A 20194-nucleotide genomic window follows, 5' to 3' on the forward strand; every position below is an offset into this window, starting at 1 on the left:
ATCTCAGACAGCAAAACTCCCCCAGTAACATAACCCCATCAACTGCTGAACAGATGCAGGAGTGAGATAGAACCCTTGTTCAACCTGTAATTGAGAACTGGATTGTTTTATAAAAACCTTAAAAAATGGAATTTAAAAAGGAAAAACCAGAGATCTGATTTTTTTTTTTAATTGTTACTTTTGGAAGTCAACACAGGACTTGCCTATACTACAATCGAAAGCCCAGAAACTTCTAGAGCCCTATTCTGAAAGCTAGAATACATTTTTGTCCATTTAAATTCTGCTATGTGCACAAAAATCAAGGTGAAAAAAAAATCTAACATGGCCAAATTCCATTCTGGGCAACCCAACTCTTGGGTGATAAAATTCAGTTTTCCCACTTGGAACTCAGTACTTCTCTGACATGACTTCACTGTGTTCCAGGATGTTGAAACAGACAGGACCCTAAAAGACCCTCTACATGGATCACCTAGACCCTGGTTCTCAGTGGCTTTTGCAGTAGTAGTGGCAGCAATCATCTAGGAACACGTTAGAAATACAAACACAGGCGCAGAGGGGGTTGGACCTGACAATCTGCTTTAACAAGCTTCCCAGGTGATCCTCAGGTACACAAAAGTTTGAGAACCACTGCCTTAAACCAATGGTTTTTAAACCTTAGGATTTCACACAGTGAGTGTGGAGTCACCACGGAAAAGCTGGTGCCTGGGTTCTGACCCCACCCACCTCCATCCTTCAACTGAAATAGTTCCATGGCTATCTCTTTTATGTAGGGAATTCTGCACAGGTTTTATTTGAAGCAAGTGTTTTGCTATGAAAAATACTGTCCCAACTTCCAGACTCAGCTTCAGCCATGACTCCTACACTGAAAGCAAAAACACTTCCAATCTGTTAGATTCTCTGGATCTACCTAGGGTCCAAATGCTAGGTAAGTGGGAGTGTGTATGTTGAGAGTGTGTGTGTGTGTGTGTGTGTGTATGTGTGTGTGCCATGTCTCTACTACTTTACAGCTACGCTCTTTCAGCATGATATAAGATATATATATATCTTCTCAAATTCAGGCTAACCAAATAACTACTTCCCACTGGTTTTGGAAAAAATGAGTTAAAAAGTCTCACAGGAGGAAAGAGTCATCTTCTTTAGTCTCTAATCAAAACTAACTCAGCTCTCACTCTGCCTTGACTTTAATTCACAGATTAAATGACTTCAAAACATTTTTCTCACCTTTCCCAGGAATAAAAACCAAAACTCTGATGCTGTATTTTCATATGTACAGTTAGAGAGTAATGAAACTAAAACCTTATAACTCTATTCTCTCTTGTCTGACTCTAAAATGTTAAACAAAAATTTTATTTCCAGCACCTCCACACTATTACCACACTTTCCTTAGTATGAATAGATGCATGTTCTATTTTCTCTAAATATATAAAAAACAAGGAACAGTGATTTGTCTTATTTTTAATTGTGATAAAATATCAGAAATTGAATAGCTTACCACTAAAATGTTTTATGCTGAAAATATTTAGTACCAGAGCTAGTAGTAACAACTGTTCCCTAATGTTTTACTTAAGTCTTTTCTTTCTGGTAAAACTAAGTTCTCTGGAAGGAAACATAGCACGTAAAGGTCTTATACAGTGATGGATGCACAGTGTATAGTGAATACATGAATCACTGGAGTAAGTATTAACTGTGGCTTATATTGGGTCATTTCCTGAAATTGAAGTAAGCATCTTGTTTTAGTCTCTACTACTCTCAGTGGAGAGAGCCATGTACTGGGATGGGGGCGATATCAGACTCCAACCACGAATACAGGAGCTCCACATCCCATTCTGCTAGGCCATCAGGATATCACCATGTATAACTCCCTGCCCACAACACTCTCTCAAACAAACAAATCTTAAATAAAGAGTCAATACTTTTTGCTGCAGGGTGCTGGGGCAGAAACAAGGTTGAAAAACAATCCTCTAAAATTGCATCAAAGGGACTAGAAGTTAGCAGTCTCTGAACAGCATTACATAAACTAAAATTAATTCATACAATAGTGAAGCAATCACCTGTATTTTAGCTTCCCGACAGAAAATTAGAAGGGTTACAGAAAGGTTCCACTACTCTATGTACGTGAAAACGTAACAAACAAAACAAACCATCAAATTATGTTACATAAAAGTCAAACTTAAGTGAGACGTCAAAGAGTAGGCATTATTTGGCAGTATAAAGCTCAGTAATCAACACTGCAGTCCTAGAAACATGTGCTTTAAAACAAAGAACTTCATTTTTCACTTAAAATATTATGTATGAATACTCAATGAACAATGGGAGCTAAGAATAAAAGAAATATAAACACATCAAAAACAATCATTTAGCTTGAAAACAAGTGGCTTCACTTTTTTGAAAATCTTAATGTACATTATAAGAAATTTAGGTTACAAACAAAATTTTCCTAATAACGTGAAATGAAGAAATGTAAAGTGTTATTATTTAGAAATCGGAAATACTGCTATAAAAGTTATCAAGTTCTCAAAGTACCTTTGCAAGACGAGGAACCGTTGTTGGAAAATCAGAATGCCCAAGCTGACCAAAGGTATTGCTACCCCATGAGTAAACCTACAGAAAACCACAGGAACATAGGTGAGAGGTGTGAATCTGATTGTGCACATCAATTCTGAATTTTTATCACAACAAATACATACACTAACAGTTACACAAAAAGTACTTACACTGGTCTTTCCACTCATTAGAATAACGGATATTAAGAAAATTCATTTTTAAACAAGACTGAGATAATGGGCAGAGTACATGGGAAAGGCACAGGATCCAAGGATTACAATAATAATCATTTTTATTATTTATATTATATTATATATAGCATATAATTATACTATATTAATACTTATGTTATAGTACATTAATAAGTTATATTATTATGTATTTATTATTAACATTTTCAGGTATTTATTACTGGTCAGGCATTGTTCTTAATATATTTTCTATGTATTAATTAATGTTTTATTCTCACGACAATCCTTTTTTCTTTTTTTTTACAGATAAGGAAATCGGCCCACAGAGGTCACAAATTTCTAAGTGGTGGCACCAGGATTTAATCCCAGGAACTATCCCATTTTTCCTCTTCAAAGAAAGTGATTAAAAAATAAAAGTAAATACTATGAAGAAAAAGTAACCATGACTATTTACTCCATGGATAGGAGCACTATGGAATAACTTGAAAGCCTTTTCATATACGAAAATTTGTCACAGGAGAAACACTAGTACCTATGCTCCACGACAGATAAAAGATGACCAGATCACAAGGGCTATGTTTAATGAAAATGGTTTTGTTTATTCTGATTATAAAAGCAATTCATGGTCATTGTACAAGACTGACAGTACAAAAAAATAAAAAGAAAGTGAAAATCACTGATGATTAGAGATAACTACCTTGTTTTAGGAACATACACATATATGCTTCCAGAAACTTTAATATCTACTAGATATAACGAACATACAAAATGCAATAAAATGGGACTCCACTATCAATGCTGTGTTGTGCCCTGATGCTTTTTATGTAATGCTCTGCACTAACATTTTTCTAAGTCAATAAGTGTAGAGCTACAACATCATTTATAATTACATAAAACTCCACTGTGGGTGTAATTTAATCAACTGCCTAATGGAGGAATGAATATTTATTAATAATTTCTTTCCAATTATTTAATATAGAAATTACATTAAAAATCCTTGAACATAACACATTTGTGCATCTACTTCCTTAGGATACATTACCAGGCAAAGAACTCTGGGTCAATGACATTCTGATTTTTGATACATATTGACAAACTGTCTTCCAGCAAGGTTCAATATACAGGAGTTCCCTTCATGGCTCACTGGTTAACAAGCCCGACTAGGATCCATGAGTATGCGGGTTCGATCTCTCAGTGTGCTAAGGATCCAGCTGTGAGCTGTGGTGTAAGTCACATGTGCGGCTTGGATCCCGAGTTGCCGTGGCTGTGGCATAGGCCGGCGACTACAGTTACGACTCGACCCCTAGCCTGGGAACCTCCATATGCCGTGGATATGGTTCTAAAAGAGCAAAGAAAAAAAAAAAAAGGTATAACACACATTTCCGCCAGATTTTGTGTACCTTTTCCCCACATCCTCACCAACACTTAGTATTAAATGCAATCTGTTGACAGAACACCGTAAACCAACTAAAATGAAAAAAATCATTAAAAAATAATAAAAAATAAATGCAATCTGATAATGTGATAGGTAAGAAAATTTTGTTTTAATTTGTTCATTGAGTAGTTGATCATCTTTTCATTTGTTGCTGGCCATTTCTATTTCTTCTTCTATGAATGGAATACAAATATCCCTTGACAACTTCTCCTCTGTGGATCAGATAATAGCACTGTCATATATGCTACAAATGTTTTTTTTCCCAGTTGTTATGTATCTTAATTTTGTCTGTGGGTTTTTGGTTTCTTTTTTGTTTTCTGCTGTGTAGGACTGCTGAATTATTACATAGACAAATATATATCATCTTCACTCTAACTTCTGGTTTTAATGGCATATCTTTGTCTACTCCTAGGATTACTGAAAAAAAATCACCTAAATTTGTTCTTATATATGTAAGATTTTATTTTTTAATCTCTATATCTTTAATGCATCCAGAATTAAAGTATGTGAGATTATCATCATTTTCTTCTGCAAATAAGAAACTAGTGGTTCTAACAGTATTTACTGAATACTCAGTCTTGTTTCCCCAGCTGATGTGAAATGCCCATTTTTTATCAGATACTAAATTCTCATATATATTTGGGTCTATTTCTAGTCTATAGGTACACTTCTGTTCCAATGGTCTGTTTGTAGTTTTATAAGATTTCATAAGGCTAATTCTTATTCTGTTCTTTCTAAGAATTTATGTGGCTCACCTCTTATGTTTATTCTCCCAGAATAATTTGGGGATCATTTTATTAAACTGAAATTATTATTTCTTTTATTGTACCTGTGGCACATGGAAGTTGCCAGGCCAGTGATCAAACCATAGCAGTAACTGGAGCCACAGCAGTGACAATGCTGGATCCTTAAACCAGTGCACCACCAGTGATCCTTATGCTGTAAATGTTATCGTGGAATATTGTGGAAATTGTACTTACTTATACTCTATGACTTAATGATCTAGGGAGAAATGGCACTCTTGCAACACTGATTCTTCTTACACTAAAAATAAAATTTCTCTCCCTTTACTCCCATTTTGTTTTATAAATTAGAAGAATTCTCAAGTTTGTGTCATATGGGCTCCATACACCTCCTATTAAGAATGTTCCTATTTCCTTAATACTTTTGTTGTCACTGTGAACTCCCCTAAGTTTTCTGTTTTATCTTAAGTATATAAGAAAGTTTGCAAGTTTAATGTTTATTTTGCAACTACCTTCCTAATTTATTTTTAAGCCTTTTAATGATACAGTATGTTAACAACAAAAAATGATCTTTTTCTTTCCTAATATTTAAATTTATATATATGAGCTTTATTAGTTCTTTGGCTAGCCTACTATACGATATTTAAAATACAGTATTTTAAAGGGTTTAGAATCTTTTACTGACTTTTCCTAAAAAGATAAAGAGACTGATGAAGAATCATGAATACATTTAAGAATAACTGAAAACAACTACCTTTCTTAGATGGATTTATGTATACAGCTATGGTTTTAAATGATTCTGAGGATCAGTTTTTTGTTTGTTTTGTTTGTCTTTATGGAGGTTCCCAGAGTAGGGGTCAAATCGGAGCTGCAGCTGCCGGCCTACACCACAGCAACACCAGATCCAAGCCATGTCTGCAACCTACCACAGCTCAGAGCAATGCCAGATCCTTAACCTACTGAGCAAGGTCAGGGATCAAACCTGAGTCCTCATGGATGCTGGTCAGATTCCTTTCCACTGAGCCATGAAGGGAACTCCCTGAGGATCAGTTTTAAGTCCCACAATTTTAAGAGAGAAGTGCCTTTTGTTTTCTTTCCTTAGTGTCTTATTTATGAATTTTCTTTAACAAGGGATAAAAATTGACCAATACCCTGGAAAATTTTTTGTTCTATTTTTCATTAAGTGCACATTATAGAGAGCTTCTGTATCAAATAGATCAAAGTTGAATCTAAAGTCTACAGTCACATGTGGGTCTTCGGTCAAGCTGCATTATTACTCTAAACCTCTTTCCTCCTCTGCAAAATGGATATAATACAGTGCAATGTAAAACACAGGAAAGATCAAATGAGATATGTAATTGTTGCCTGACATATACCAGACACTCAATAAATGATGGTTCAATCGTGCATGTTGGCCTTCCATGAATTTAAGATCAGCTTTCAATGGTTTGCCGCCTACCTGGGATTTCGCAGTAAGTGCAAGAGAATGGTAACCACCTGCCTCCAGATGGATTACTTCTTTACCATCCAGACATTTTACACACAATGGCTGAAGCCTTAAAGAAAAACATACACACACACACATAAACTCAAAGAGAGAAGTATTGTCAGCAAAAGTCACAGCCTTTCTCAAATTACAGAGTGCTTTCCAGTAAAAGTAAGCATTTCAAAAGAAAACATTAAAATACTGGACTTGTGTTCAATCTACTCCCAAATATTATAAGAAATTTTGATGGTTTCTAACTAATCTTTGTATATTAATCACCAATTAACCACCATAACTTCAGAATATGTTAAGAATCGTAAAGCAACTAAATGATTCTTATGGTAGATTTTACTTAGCACAATAAAATCTAACCATAGAGAGGTGCTGCCTTTCTTTTTAAGACATGGTTACCTTCACTCTGCTAAGAACGAGACATCTATATTAAGCGGCTGTTTTAGATAATCATTCTATTTACACACCTTCACAAATATCTACAGTTAATATCATGAGTTCCTTTTAAACAACAGTTTTTCAATGAAGGACATGAATAGACATGGTTTAATATCATGGTTATAGTTATTCTGGCAGCAGCATAGAGACATCTTTCAAGTAAAATTGGTGGCTTTTTGTAAGGTAAAAATTTGAGCCATTCAAATGTTCCAATGAGATATAATCTTATACCAAACACCCCTTTCTGTATTTCAGGATGACTAAACATCAAAGAAGAGGTCGAACGTTCACATGGATACCAAAGTCCCTTATTGTTAGGGACAAATTCAAGACGAAGAATGAAAAGGTTTTTTTTTTCCCCCTTGTTTGCTTTGGCTTTTTTTTTTTTTTTTTTTTAAATCAGAGTTAATGGTGTATAACAATCTAGAGTTAGAAGGGACCAGATTTCCTCTATGACTTAATGGAGATTTGGAGACCTTCACAGAAGAGAGGTTATTTGTTTAAGCCAATTCCCACCAGTGAACACTGGCGGCACTCACCTGGGCAGCACGTCACCATGCCCCAGCTGTCCGTCCTTCCCTTTCCCCCAGGTCCACACCTCTGTTCTCAGAGAAGGCAGGAGGGCATCCGCTTCTCCGCTATAAGTAGGGGTCAGAACCACTGTTCGCGTTTTCACCCTCGCAGCCCTTCTCAGGAGCCTGGGGGAAACTGAAAACAAACCAGAGATGGGTGAGGGAGTCAGATGCAATTGGGAAAAAGGTATCATTTTGATAAACTGTTGATTTTCAAAGAAATACACTAAAACGGTATTTGTGAAGCATATTCTACAGGTTCTCTGCAAAAATGGGGATTAAGTAGTCAAATGAGTTTGGTAAATACTGCCTATTACATTCTCTCCTCCCACTCCCTGTCCCATAGAGATTCATACACACTTCAGCTGCTAAAAGTGCTGACAAGTCCTGCAATTAAAGCCCTGTTTAAGTTGGTTCCACCCAGCCCTACCTACTTCCAAACTTTTGGCCACAGAATCCTTTTCTGGATAACATTTATGTTATACAGGATGTCTGCATAACTTTGCTGTACACTTGAAACTAACACCATACTATAAAGTAACTATACTTCAATTTTAAAAAGCATCCTATGAACTTGTATCCTAAAGAATATGCTTAACAAAATATAACATCAAGGCTGACAAATATTTTTCCCATTTCAAAGCAGAGTTAATAGTTAAGCCTTTCTAAGTTAAGGTCTAAGTTCAAATGTAAATATTATAATAAAAATGTATTTTCGGTATAAAATTTTAAAGTTTCTATAGTGGGGAAGTGCTAAAAAGCTTTTTTTGTATTTTGCCTGCCCACTTTAAATTAGTTTATAGAGAATTTAATAATCTTTAAAAAAAGAATACTGATATCTTTTAGAGTGTTTCAAACTATAACAAAGGCATATAACACTGTGTAAATCTTATACATCAGTTTGGTGACAAGAAATATTTTGAAGAAAATCATCAAATGTCACTAAGTGTTGACTTAGTCACTTGGTACTAAATTGTGGGCCACAAAAAAGCGATCATGACTGGCTAACATCAAAATCTTTTCTGGTGAGTGTACCATCCACTTGTACACACAGAGACTCAAATAAACCTACGTGAAGTTTCCTCATAGATGTATTCCAGGTAATTTTAAAAGAGAGAGAGAAAAAGAATACATGGAAAAATTTTCTAAAGATATTTTAGGTTACTAAGCAAAATTAACTTAAGGAAGTAAGTCTGTCAGTAGGACTGTATATTTCATACAGTCCAATGACAATGACAAAAATCTCTATCTCACACATGTGGTTCACAGACCTTCTGAAAATGCTAAAGGGCATTTCAGAGTACGAAAATATTGCCCCATGATTCTCATTCAGACTTAAAAGAATTCATGGGATACACACACACACACACTAATCAGGACTAGGGTTCCACTTGCATAGATCAATCTGGCCGCAGTGAGAATTAGAAGGAAGGACAGCAGTAAGTAGAACAAGTATAGGGAATAGGAGCAGAGCAGAAATGGTAAGCTTCAGTCTACGATTCCTAACTTTAGAGCCTTGCACAAAATGGTGTGAACCAGGAGTTGGTAATCTACAGGCCATAGGTTAAACACAGTGCACTGCCTATTTTTGTAACTAAAGTTTTTTTGGTTTTTTTTTGTTTGTTTGTTTTTTACAGCATACATGCCACATGGAAGTTCCCAGGCCAGGGATCAAATTCAAGCTGCAGCTGCGACCTATGCCACAGCTGCAGCAATGCCAGACCTTTAACCCACTGCACCAGGTCGGGGATCGAATTCGTGCCTCCACAGCGACCCGAGCTGTTGCAGTTGGATTCTTAACCCACTGTGCACAGCAGGAACTCCTATTTCTGTAACTAAAGTTTTAATTGTAATATTACTCATTTATTTATGTACTGTCTATGAATGCTTTTAAGCAAAGTTGAACAGTTGTAATAGAGACTGTATGGCCCACAAGTCATAAAATATTTCTCTAGCTTTTTACAGGACAATTTTCCAATTCCTGATCTAATCCAATACTTCTTAAATTTTAAGGAGCCCTCTAATCACCTGGGGATCTTGTTTTATTGTATATTCTGATTCAATGAGTTTGGAGAGGAGCCTGAGATTCTCCTGATTCTCTTAACAAATTCCCAGATCCTATTGATGTTGCTGATCTGCAGGCCACATTTTGACAACCAAAAGTCTAGATGACTGTGATTCCTGAACTGAGTGAGAAATGTAGAAGAACCAACTGTGTAATATTCTCAATATTCCAAGAAGTTTATTGCTAATGGTTTCAAACAATGCGGTTTTCTCGTATTGAAGCTTAAAATCACCTTCACTTTAGGGTCAAATACATTAATTCCTCATTTAACCAATGATCACCTCTGCAACTTCATCTATGTGGAGTACAGATCCCAACTAAGAAATCGAGGTTAACAACAACAACAACAACAACAAAAAAAAAAAAAAAAAAAAAAAAAAGAGAGAGAGAGAGAGAGAGAGAGAAAGAAAGAGGCTAATGCAACATTCCAGAACAGTAAAATAAGCTTCACAATGAGGTTCATAAGCAGAAGCAGATTATCATGAAAAAGTGAGGGTCTAATAAGTTATTTCTAAAGCAAAGGAATATGTAACTTTCTTTTAATTAAATAAATTTTGACATTTGAATATATTAGCTTTAGCAATTAAGAAAGTGAATTTAGGAGTTCCTGTTGTGGCTCAGCAGGTTAAGAACCTGATGCTATCTCTCTGAGGATGTGGGTTTGATCCCTGACCTCACTCAGTGGGTTAAGGATCCAGAGTTCCCTCGAGCTACGGTGTAGGTCACAGATGCAGCTCAGATCTGGTGTTGCCATGGCTGTGGTGTAGGCCAGTAGCTATAGCTCTGACTTGATCCCTGGCTGGGAACTGCCATATGCTGCAGGTTCGGCCATAAAAAGAAAAAAGAAAAAAAAAGCCAATTTAGTATAACATAGCATGTGATGTCAGGAGCATCTTGGATTCATCACTTCACAGGAGTTCCTTATAGCACAGCAGATTAAGGATCCAGCATTGTCACTGCTGTGGCTGGGATCACTCCTGTGCCAAGGGTTCAATCCCTGGCACAGGAACTTCCACATGCCATGGATGTGGCCAAAAAAAAGTCAGTTCACAAAAGCTGGTTATTTCCTTACCCTGTGACAACAATCCAGGGAGGGAGAGTCTTCGGGTGCCTCCCTCTGATTCTTCTTCTCTGATATCCACGAGACTTGAACTCTTCTTTCCTTGCATTGATTCCTGTTTAACCTGTTCTTCTCTGCTATCTTTCAGACCTTCAGGGCCCATGGAACTACTGCCTGCCTGAGCTCCGGGTTCGCAAGGGACTGTACTATAAAAGTTCATCACTTTCTTAAGAGACAAGGCCCCAGCTTCATAGGTAGCAGCCACTCTCACACCAACAGCAGATGCACAAGAGACCACTAGGCTGTTTAGGGCTGAAGTGCTTGTGGTTGGTGGGCTGTGAAGATTAGGAATTGCTTCTTCTACAAGAGGCTAAAATATACACACACAAAATATATATATATAAATGTAATCCCTCATACAACAAACAATCAATAAAAAGTATAACATCTAACATTTTTGCGAATTAAAGAATCTAAAATAACAGATTTCTTTATCTCCAACCTAAAGGTATGCCTTTGTGGTCATGGATTTAACACATTATATGGAAATGAGTGCTTCAAATACAGGTACTTTCCTTATCAAAAGTATCTCCTTTTTTTTTGAGTGGTATTTTATCGTGGTATTTAAAAATAGGCTCCAGCTACTTTTATAAAATTAAATACAGTAGAGGAGAGAAGGGAGGGAAGGTATGGAAACCATAGCCTTTAATATGAAGTAATAGTCCTGGACAGACTATTGAAAAAAAAATGCAAGTTTCACTATTGATCACTACTAGGAAAATTTACACAACTTGCTACTAAGAAATAATCAAGAAAAAATATATTTTAAGAACAAAAGGCTTTTCCTAAAACATTTTATATACGGAAATTTATATATGGCAATATATAGGCAGAAAAATATATTATACCTTTGAACTATCAGCCCTCAAATTATGCTCTGAAATTCAAGTCCTTTTAAGAGTTAACAACACATCAATGAGTTATTCTCCATGACCCAGGGGCAAGGTGAACTGAAGCATTACCTTCGCTCTCACTACACTGAGTGAATGTGATAGGTTAATCATTAAACATTTGGATCCAATGTTCTTAGTGTCCTTCAGAGCTATATTAGAAAGCCAACTAGCGTTTCCTAATATCTTGGTGAAAAATCAGTTAAAACCTACTCTGAGCGGTCAAGTACTACTGTTTACTGAAAAAGAAAGTCATTATGTGTACCCACTAAACACACAAGAAAGCTTTTGGCTTAAGACCCTAGGTCACAATGAAAACTTTGTTTTCTATGCTACCCAAATATCCCAAAGGTATATACACATTTCTCAATTTGTTCTAAACTGAAAACCAAATCAAAAAAACGTTTAACAGTGGCTTCTGATTTTCTCTTTTTCTGGGGGGAGGGGGGCGCTTCTGATTTTCTTAAAATAATTCCTGTTCTCTGCACAGTGCCTGACATGTAGTAGGCCCTGGATACATTTTGTTGAATTAAATACTAAGTTCAGAAGAGCTATTTCTGTCTGAGTCTTTAATTAAAATATCCAACAAAATAAACAAATATACTACATACAAGATAAACACAAAGTCTATCACTTCCTTGGTGACACAGTTCCCATAACAACTTGTTTGGAAGAACTAGCGTCACTATTTCCACCCTCTGTTTACAAAGGCTCATAAAAGAAGCAGGGACAGTATTTAGGGGTGACTAATTTAGGGAGTTCTTATCATTAGGTGGAGATATCACAAAACTCTACATAAACTTTAAACTACTGTTCAAACTGGCTCCTCTATTTAGTTATATTTAGCAATACATAAAATAAATAAACAAAAAGACATGCTCAGCAATTTGATGAAAGACATAATTTTAGAAGTCCCAATCAACCAATAATAAAATTCAATAGAGATATGTGCTTCATTGCCAAATACTTTGGTTTATTTCACAAAAGTGAGATATTTTTTCAGTTACATCTGGCTAGAAGAAAAAAAAACTCATCCTAAGCCACATAAATTCCTAATGATTAGCTGTATGATTGAAACACTATTTACAAAGATGGAATTAAATTTAGTTAAACACACACTGCCAAAACTAGCATAGATTAAAAAAAAAACCAAACTTTAAATGTTTAACCAATTAAGTCCAAAGGAAAATGCAATTTCAATGATGACAATCTGTTAATCCAATGAACTGTATACAACAAACTTTTAACTTCAAGTTAAATAAATCAGATGAATGACTTTTTAATTTGGCTTTTGAATCGTCAAAGTCTAACTTTTTAAAAAGCATGTACAAGTCCTGTTAAATTATTACTTTTGCTTTGTTTAGATTTCTTCTTTCTCCGAACAGCTTAAAAAAAAAAAAAAATCAAGTATCTACAAGGTTCAGTGAGTGGACTGTGAAATAAAAACTGTTTCTAAAAACACCTCTAAGTCATGTTCTCATTCTGAACGTGTGAACAACAGTGATGAAGAATCGAGAGGCTGTGTTTTCAAAAACCTGAAAACAACGCCACGCAGGGCAGCTTTTATGATTAGACGTTTTTGTTTAGATTTGTTTCTTAGAATTTTGGTAAAAGCAAAAGCTTAACACTAAGAATAAAAAACCGAGTATCCTTTAGGACAATTTGTTTTAGACAGGGGACAAACTTCATTCTATGCCCCTGATAAGTAACTTTTTTCTGTTTACTACAAGTTTTCAAACACAAGTTGTTTAAATAAGGTGAAAATAGGAGCTCCCGTCGTGGCGCAGTGGTTAACGAATCCGACTAGGAACCATGAGGTTGCAGGTTCGGTCCCTGCCCTTGCTCAGTGGGTTAACGATCCGGCGTTGCCATGAGCTGTGGTGTAGGTTGCAGACGCGGCTTGGATCCCGCGTTGCTGTGGCTCTGGCGTAGGCCAGTGGCTACAGCTCCGATTGGACCCCTAGCCTGGGAACCTCCATATGCCGCGGGAGCAGCCCAAAGAAATAGCAAAAAGACAAAAATAAATAAATAAATAAATAAATCAATAAATAAGGTGAAAATATTAAACCCTGCTCCAAATAAGGACCACTCGTATAAATGAAACGAATTCAAACCATGTGTGATGCCAGTAAGGTCTAGTCTGCCTCCAACGAGGGATCTGCCACATAGCAACCTTCCCTGATGAAGAAGGAAAGGACTTTTCTCTATCGGATCTGAAGGGTGCTACAAATACAGATCAGAGAGTTCTTTGCAAATATATAGTCATGTTAGACTCTTCATGAGCCCACCTTAACCCATGTATGACGGAAAAAAGGAGATTTTGATACGTAACAAAACAAGCCCACAATATCTTTCAACATCGTAAAGGGTCAGGATTTGAACATAAAGAGCAATTTTGAATTAATCCAGGGTTTTTCTTATCTGGGCTTCCACAATAAAACAGGTTTATAGTCAAACTCAAAAAATAAAAAAATAGTACCAACCCTGAGGCATGTTAAAGTTTCTCAAGAAAAACTCTTATGTTCAACTCTACTTACACCTTTATATTATAAAATTTAGCAGGTACCTGAGATGGCATTGGCTTTTCACCATTCTCTGAGTTTTCTCTTACTGAATGATCTGACTGCACGTATTCATTTACTGCCTGAGGGTCAGGGTATGGTGGTGAGCTTCTTGCAGGAGGAATTTCAGTTGTCCCCATGTCGTCTTGTGGGGAGGAAATGGTCTGAACACTCGTGGTCTGATCATTTCCAACATTCAGTTCGGTGGCAGCAGGCAGCGCATTCTGCGTGAGAGCATTCTCAAATACTTCTCCCTGGCTGTCGAGGGTTTCAGTGGAGGGGGTGATGGCAGTGCTGGCCTGGTTTTCTGACAGGGTCACACCTAATGGACAACAGTGGCTGTCGGATATGATCACATGGTCTTCCTTGTCAGTCATCGTAATTAAGAGCTGGCTGCACTGGTTGCATCTTTCGGGCACCGGCTTCAGGTCCTGGGAAGGTAGGCACTGGACCAGGGCTAAGCTGTGGAACGCACCACAGGCGACTTGCAGCACGACTCGCCCAGCAAGATGTTCCACCTTTTGTGGCTTTGTCACTGGGAAGGTAGTGGTAATGAGACCCAACTGACAACCGGTACCCCAGGCCCAAATCTCTCTGCTTATGGACAGTGCCAGAGTGTGCTCCTCGCCGCATGCCAACTGCAAGATCCTGACTGCTAACAAAGGGCTGGTCTCAGAATCAGAAATGCTGACAGGATTGGGTTCTGGAACATACTGCTGGTTCGCTACCGCACACTGGCCAGCAGAGTTCTCCCCCCACATGTACACTACGCCACTTTCTGTCACTGCTCCGCTGTGGAAACTCCCTGTTGCCACAGTAACGACATATTGCCCAACCAGGGCATTTTCTAGAATGGGGCTACTCGGACAAAGCTCTGCTGGTTCACTTCTCCAGGGAAGAGTCCCAAAGCTGTAGACCTCACCATCTGAAGGTTTAAAAAAAAAAAAACGAAAAAGAAAAAGTGAGTGAATTAACTAGAAATTTTTTCAGCTTTTAGTCCCCTCTAGGTTTAACAACATAGAATTTCTTGTTTTCATTTTCAAAAGCACAGTTGTAGAAACTTGGTTCAAGCATACAGCATTCCACATTGATTGATCTTTTAACAAATAACATCTCTTGACCCTGGGACATACAGTGACAATTTCTACAAATTGCGGGAGGTTACGTCAAATGAAGGGTAATGCTCCTCTCCTTCAGCCTTATCCTACAAATTCCTAGTATCAATCCGTTACGAATAGCTATCATCATAGGCTGCTACAGAAGATGATTCCAAGAGTTCAAAACCAAAACAGATCAAGCAGACACCTTTGCTAACATCTACAACATTCACTACAACTGAATAAGTGAGAGCAACAGAGACGTATGCAACGGCACAACAATATTAGAGATTCGCTTTGGCCAAAACCATGAAATTAGCTTTCTACCTCCAGGCTGGACTGAAATCACCAATGTTAACAAGACGTGGCTGTCTTCACGGTGTGTACCATGTTATGCATAATTCAAAAATATTTTACGTGATATATATTGTGGAACGAGAGCCTTTCGGAGGTGCCATTTTGTTTAAAAAGCAAACCAAAACAAAATAACCAAAGCAAACAACTAATGAAGCGGTGGCTGGGTAGCTTTAAAATTAAAATGGAAGGCAGCGAGGTAGGTACATGAAGGATGATCACCTATGTGTGTGTTCAGGTGTGCTATCAAGTCTTACTGCAGGTGTGTCAGGAGACATGTTTCTACCATCTTTTCTTAGCCTCTCTGCTTCTATTTTCTATGCTGAAAACTCCATCTTGTCCTGCTTGAAAAACAGTCGCAGTGCTGGTAAATAACTTAAGCTTAAGAACAAAGACCAAAAGGTAGAAGTTATTCATATGGTCAGATGAATGAGGACAAAATGCGTTGGTCTAGGCATGCGGGACCTGTGCAGATTGGCACACTGCTTGCACAGCATGATATGTCCTGTTAAAATAAGAAAAAGAGGAGCCTCACGGCCCCAGGGGGCTTATGAGGGGTCATGAGCAGGATATGCATGAGTAAGGAGCACAAGGTGCAAACCTAGGCACTGAGAGGCACAATGGTGATTCTCTAGATGCTCTGAATAAACAACTAACGCCAAGCTTCCTCAGTGCTAATGACTGTTAAATGCCTAAAGGTCAGAATAAAAGCTTAACCAGCTACCATCTATGTGACTTTAAAAATAATAAAAGAACTATATACTGCACATACAACCCCCTCCTCACTTGATGTAATCCTAAAAAGCACAATAAAAACAGTGTGATTTCTTGAGACAGGGCTCTTAGTACCTGAGACCTTGAGTCCCCCGTGTCTTGTTTTATGTTAACCTTTTCTTAAGTTTCACAGCACCCATTCTTCAGCCCTCACCTGCTGAGCTGGTCTCGGCACAGGCGTGTGGGAACTGGTGGGGGGGCATATGCAAATGATCTATGCTAGCTAAAAAACTCAAATGGAACAAAGACTTGGCCATGAGTTTTGAAAAATATTAAACCAAGCCTACTATCCATTCTTTCCTACATGACCAAAGACTCATTCCTTTTTTTTTTTTTTTAATTAAGAAATAAGTACTACCCCCCAACAAAAGAAGCAATTGAGTCACTGATGAAAAAAAATGTATACTTCGGAGTTCCCGTCGTGGCTGGCTCAGTGGTTAGCAAATCCGACTAGGAACCATGAGGTTGCAGGTTCGGTTCCTGGCCTTACTCGGTGCATTAAGGATCTGGTGTTGCCATGAGCTGTGGTGTAGGTTGTAGACATGGCTCGGATCCCACGTTGCTGTGGCTCTGGTGTAGGCCAGCGGCAACAGCTCTGATTAGACCCCTAGCCTGGGAACCTCCATATGCTATGGGAGCGGCCCCAGAAAAAGGCAAAAAGACAACAACAAAAAAGTATACTTCATCTTCGGCCTATTATACATTGAAGATACATTTATAACACTCAAATTAACTCACCACAACATTTATGTAAGGAAAAACACAATAGTGGCTAGAGGGAAGATACAGCTTTTACTGGAGAATTTCTAATTTGCAAAGAGTACTGTGGAGAAAAAAAGTTCACTGCTTGAGATCTTTTAAACTTTTCTTCCAAAGTGATATAATACAATTGCAACAGCTCACCTACACTTTCAACTGAGATTATTCTAGAAGAGTATTCTCTCTAGAGCAAAACAGCAAAGAACTGAATGTTTTGACATATTTTTTTTAACCTAGAATACCTCAAAAAAGGTGAATGAATAAGGTGACCTCACTGAATTATGAACTAATGGTTAAATGGAACAGAGACAAAGAAACTTGAAATTTTCTAGTGTTTAATCCGTGCTATTTTCCCACTTAGAGAAGAAAGCACTGGAGATATTTGTGCCATTTCAAGCTACACAGTTATATAGGATGAGATTTTTTTTTTGTAATTTTGACACCTAAACCAGGACACTGTAGGGTTTGGAAAAGGGAATAGGGAGCTTGGCAAGAGTGAAGCCATCTTGCTGCCACAGTCCATCTTGGTGAACTTGAGGTGACTCATACGAGGGCTCTCAGAAAAACAAAGTCATTAGGACTTGAGAAACTCCGGGCCCCGACTGTTCTAAAGAAATTCAAAAATAGCTAGATTGTACTTGAAGTTAATCATTCAAGTAACATTATAAGGCATTCTGTACAGCTATACATCTTTCTGTATCCTGTATGTAACTCAAAATTAATGTGGCATGTTAGACACGTAAGCAAGCACTATAAATGCATCTCCCCTTTTTGTTTGGGGTCCATGATTGGAAAGCGATTCCCCATGGACCTGCCGGCGTAATAAAGCTGATCTCCATCTTCCTCGAGTGGCCTCTGAGGATTTCTGGGAATTCTACAAACTGCTTAAACATGAACATAGGTTATTTATAAATTTTTGAAAAGTTTTCCCTCAGTTGTCCCAGCCTTTTAGGTTTGATGCTAGAAGTTGAAGACATCATGTTCACAAAGGATTCCTAACTATCTTATTGAAGAGCTGATAAAACAACAATAACAATATACATACCATATATATATATATATATATATATATATATACACACATATGCTTGAGAACTACAGATTTTGAAGCCCACAGGGCAGATATTGAATATAGTTCACATTTTAAAAATAAGGTGTTTTTTTTCCCCCAAATTCTGACCTACGGTAATAGTATTATGTATCATCATAATAAAAGTGACATAATAATAAAGAGGTTAGAAAGAAATCCATGTTCACCCCATAAAACCACTATGGTCAAATTTTAAGCTCTGTTTCCTAGAACTTGTCTTCCCTTAGTTCCTACAAGGAAAACACCAAAGCACTGTTAAATACTTTACAAATGCTTACAGAGTAGAAGTTTATGAATTAGGTTGATGGTAGTTCTGACCCAAATCAAATTTGCCATGGCTGAGTTGGTAAAATGCCATCAAAATTAAAGGCGGCGGCTCTCTCTATAAATTATAGCCTATGTTTCTGTTATATAGATTTATAGATTTTATTGCCTGTTCTTATGAGCTGTTATTTATGCCTGAGAAAAACTGTACTGAGAGAGTATAGCCAAGTGATTTAAAAAGGAGACTTTGAAATCAGACTCTCTGGTTTCCCAACCTGCCTCTGACCCTTTAAATAGCTGTGTGTCTTTGGGAAAATGATTTACTCTCCCTGACCTTCAGCTTCCTCATCTGTGAAGTGGGGATAATAACAGCAGCTACAGCATAAGGTGACTATGAGGACGCAGTGAGATAATACATGTAAGATGTAAGTGCTTAGTCAGTGCCTGGCATATATAATTGTTTAATAAACATGAGCTATTATTAGCATTATTATTCTGATACTTTCAATGAACAAAGGTATAGCAAAAGGGTCTCTGAAATAGGTAATCTTTCAAAAAATCTATTTTTTTTCAGGTACTTATCACTATAAAATTTTTTTAAAATATAATTCTCCCTTTTATTCTAATTATGGTACATCTTAAATTTAAGAACCTGATTTTTTTCTTTCTTTGGCCACACCCATGATATGTGGAAGTTCCCAGGACAAGGATCGAACCTATGCCACAGCTGAAACCTGCACCACAACTCTGGCACTGTCAGATCCTTAACCTGCTGCACCAGGTTAAGGATCTGATTTCTGATAAAGGGACTAAGGACATATTTTAAAAACAAAAGCGCATAAGCTCCTACAAAGTTAATTAAGAACCTCTGGTATTCATTCAGTAACTCACTTACCTGCTCTTACACTCTCAGACATTTGTCAGTTTCAGTTAGTATTTGCTAAGCCATTCTCTGTCATACCTTCTGTCAGAAGAACTCCGTGTTTCACTCCAAGGGCTGCCTGAAGAACAGTCTTTCCTGTCCAGCCTGGCAATCTCTCTGGTGTTACAGAACAGGATCCTGCCTGCCAGACATGGACCAGGCCTCTTTCTTTGGATCCTTCAGCCTCTTGTGAGCTACAAACATGAAGCGAAATAGCTTAATTGTTCCTGCAGTTCAGAACTGTATCTTTTGTTCTTAATACTTTCATGAGGTTTGTAGCTTTTACCAGTAAGTACATGGGTGATGGGCTCAGAGAGCTGAGCATCAATTTTATGATTTGGTTATGACACAGGAATAGAGATAAAACAACTATTTATATTTTAAAAAATCTAAGGATAAACCCACAAATTACTAAACCCATAAATTACTCATCTCTATTTAAGAAGCAAACAAAATCTGGGGTTTTTTTTGAAGTTTTCTGATTTAGCAACACAAAATTTCAAGATTCTAATTTCTCAATTCATCGATTCCTTGTTTAGATATTATAGTTATAACATGTCCCAAGTTGGAGTCTTATTTTAAAATTTTAGTTTTTAATTTGGCTAAAAAAAAAATCATTTCATGAGAAAGACAGAAGGAAGAGGGATTCACATTTCACTTGATACTGAGTTTATGCTCTATAATTCTTACTTAAATGTGTAGGAATTAAATTTGTAACAAGCCAGTAAAATCCTTCATGGTTTTTCTTTCTAGCTAAAGAATTTTATCCATCTGATGACTCTGGTTCAAAGAACATAAAACACACAGCTGCATAATGACCGTATCCTAACTGCCTCTCTTTCCAAGAAAAGGCCATATTAACATACTCTGAGTTTCC

The 20194-nt window shown here is 37.2% G+C and overlaps 1 protein-coding gene and 1 long non-coding RNA gene across 10 annotated transcripts in view; both read right to left on the bottom strand.

The window, feature by feature from the left end:
* The window catches only part of LOC146396078 (uncharacterized), a 1511729-nt gene that overhangs the window by 1457777 nt on the left and 33758 nt on the right, over positions 1 to 20194 (bottom strand). The window lies entirely within an intron of this gene.
* ALS2 (alsin Rho guanine nucleotide exchange factor ALS2) overlaps positions 1 to 20194 on the bottom strand; it is a 72420-nt gene that overhangs the window by 39134 nt on the left and 13092 nt on the right. For 8 of the 9 annotated variants that reach the window (XM_084998349.1, XM_021076183.2, XM_084998350.1 and 5 more), the window contains 6 exons: positions 19357 to 19511; positions 14063 to 14982; positions 10559 to 10916; positions 7389 to 7557; positions 6373 to 6469; positions 2524 to 2601 (listed from right to left, as the gene is read on the bottom strand). In XM_084998349.1, the coding sequence (XP_084854475.1) occupies positions 2524 to 2601; positions 6373 to 6469; positions 7389 to 7557; positions 10559 to 10916; positions 14063 to 14982; positions 19357 to 19511 (1777 nt within the window). Of the gene's footprint in view, positions 1 to 2523; positions 2602 to 6372; positions 6470 to 7388; positions 7558 to 10558; positions 10917 to 14062; positions 14983 to 19356; positions 19512 to 20194 lie in introns of those variants that run through there. The other variant, XM_084998351.1, reaches the window with a different exon arrangement.

The sequence above is a fragment of the Sus scrofa genome, chromosome 15 (genome assembly GCF_054392235.1).
Source record: "Sus scrofa isolate SSC_HxYL_T2T_F1_AM1 chromosome 15, Sscrofa_HxYL_maternal_Yorkshire_Landrace_v2.0, whole genome shotgun sequence".
Lineage (NCBI taxonomy): Eukaryota > Metazoa > Chordata > Mammalia > Artiodactyla > Suidae > Sus > Sus scrofa.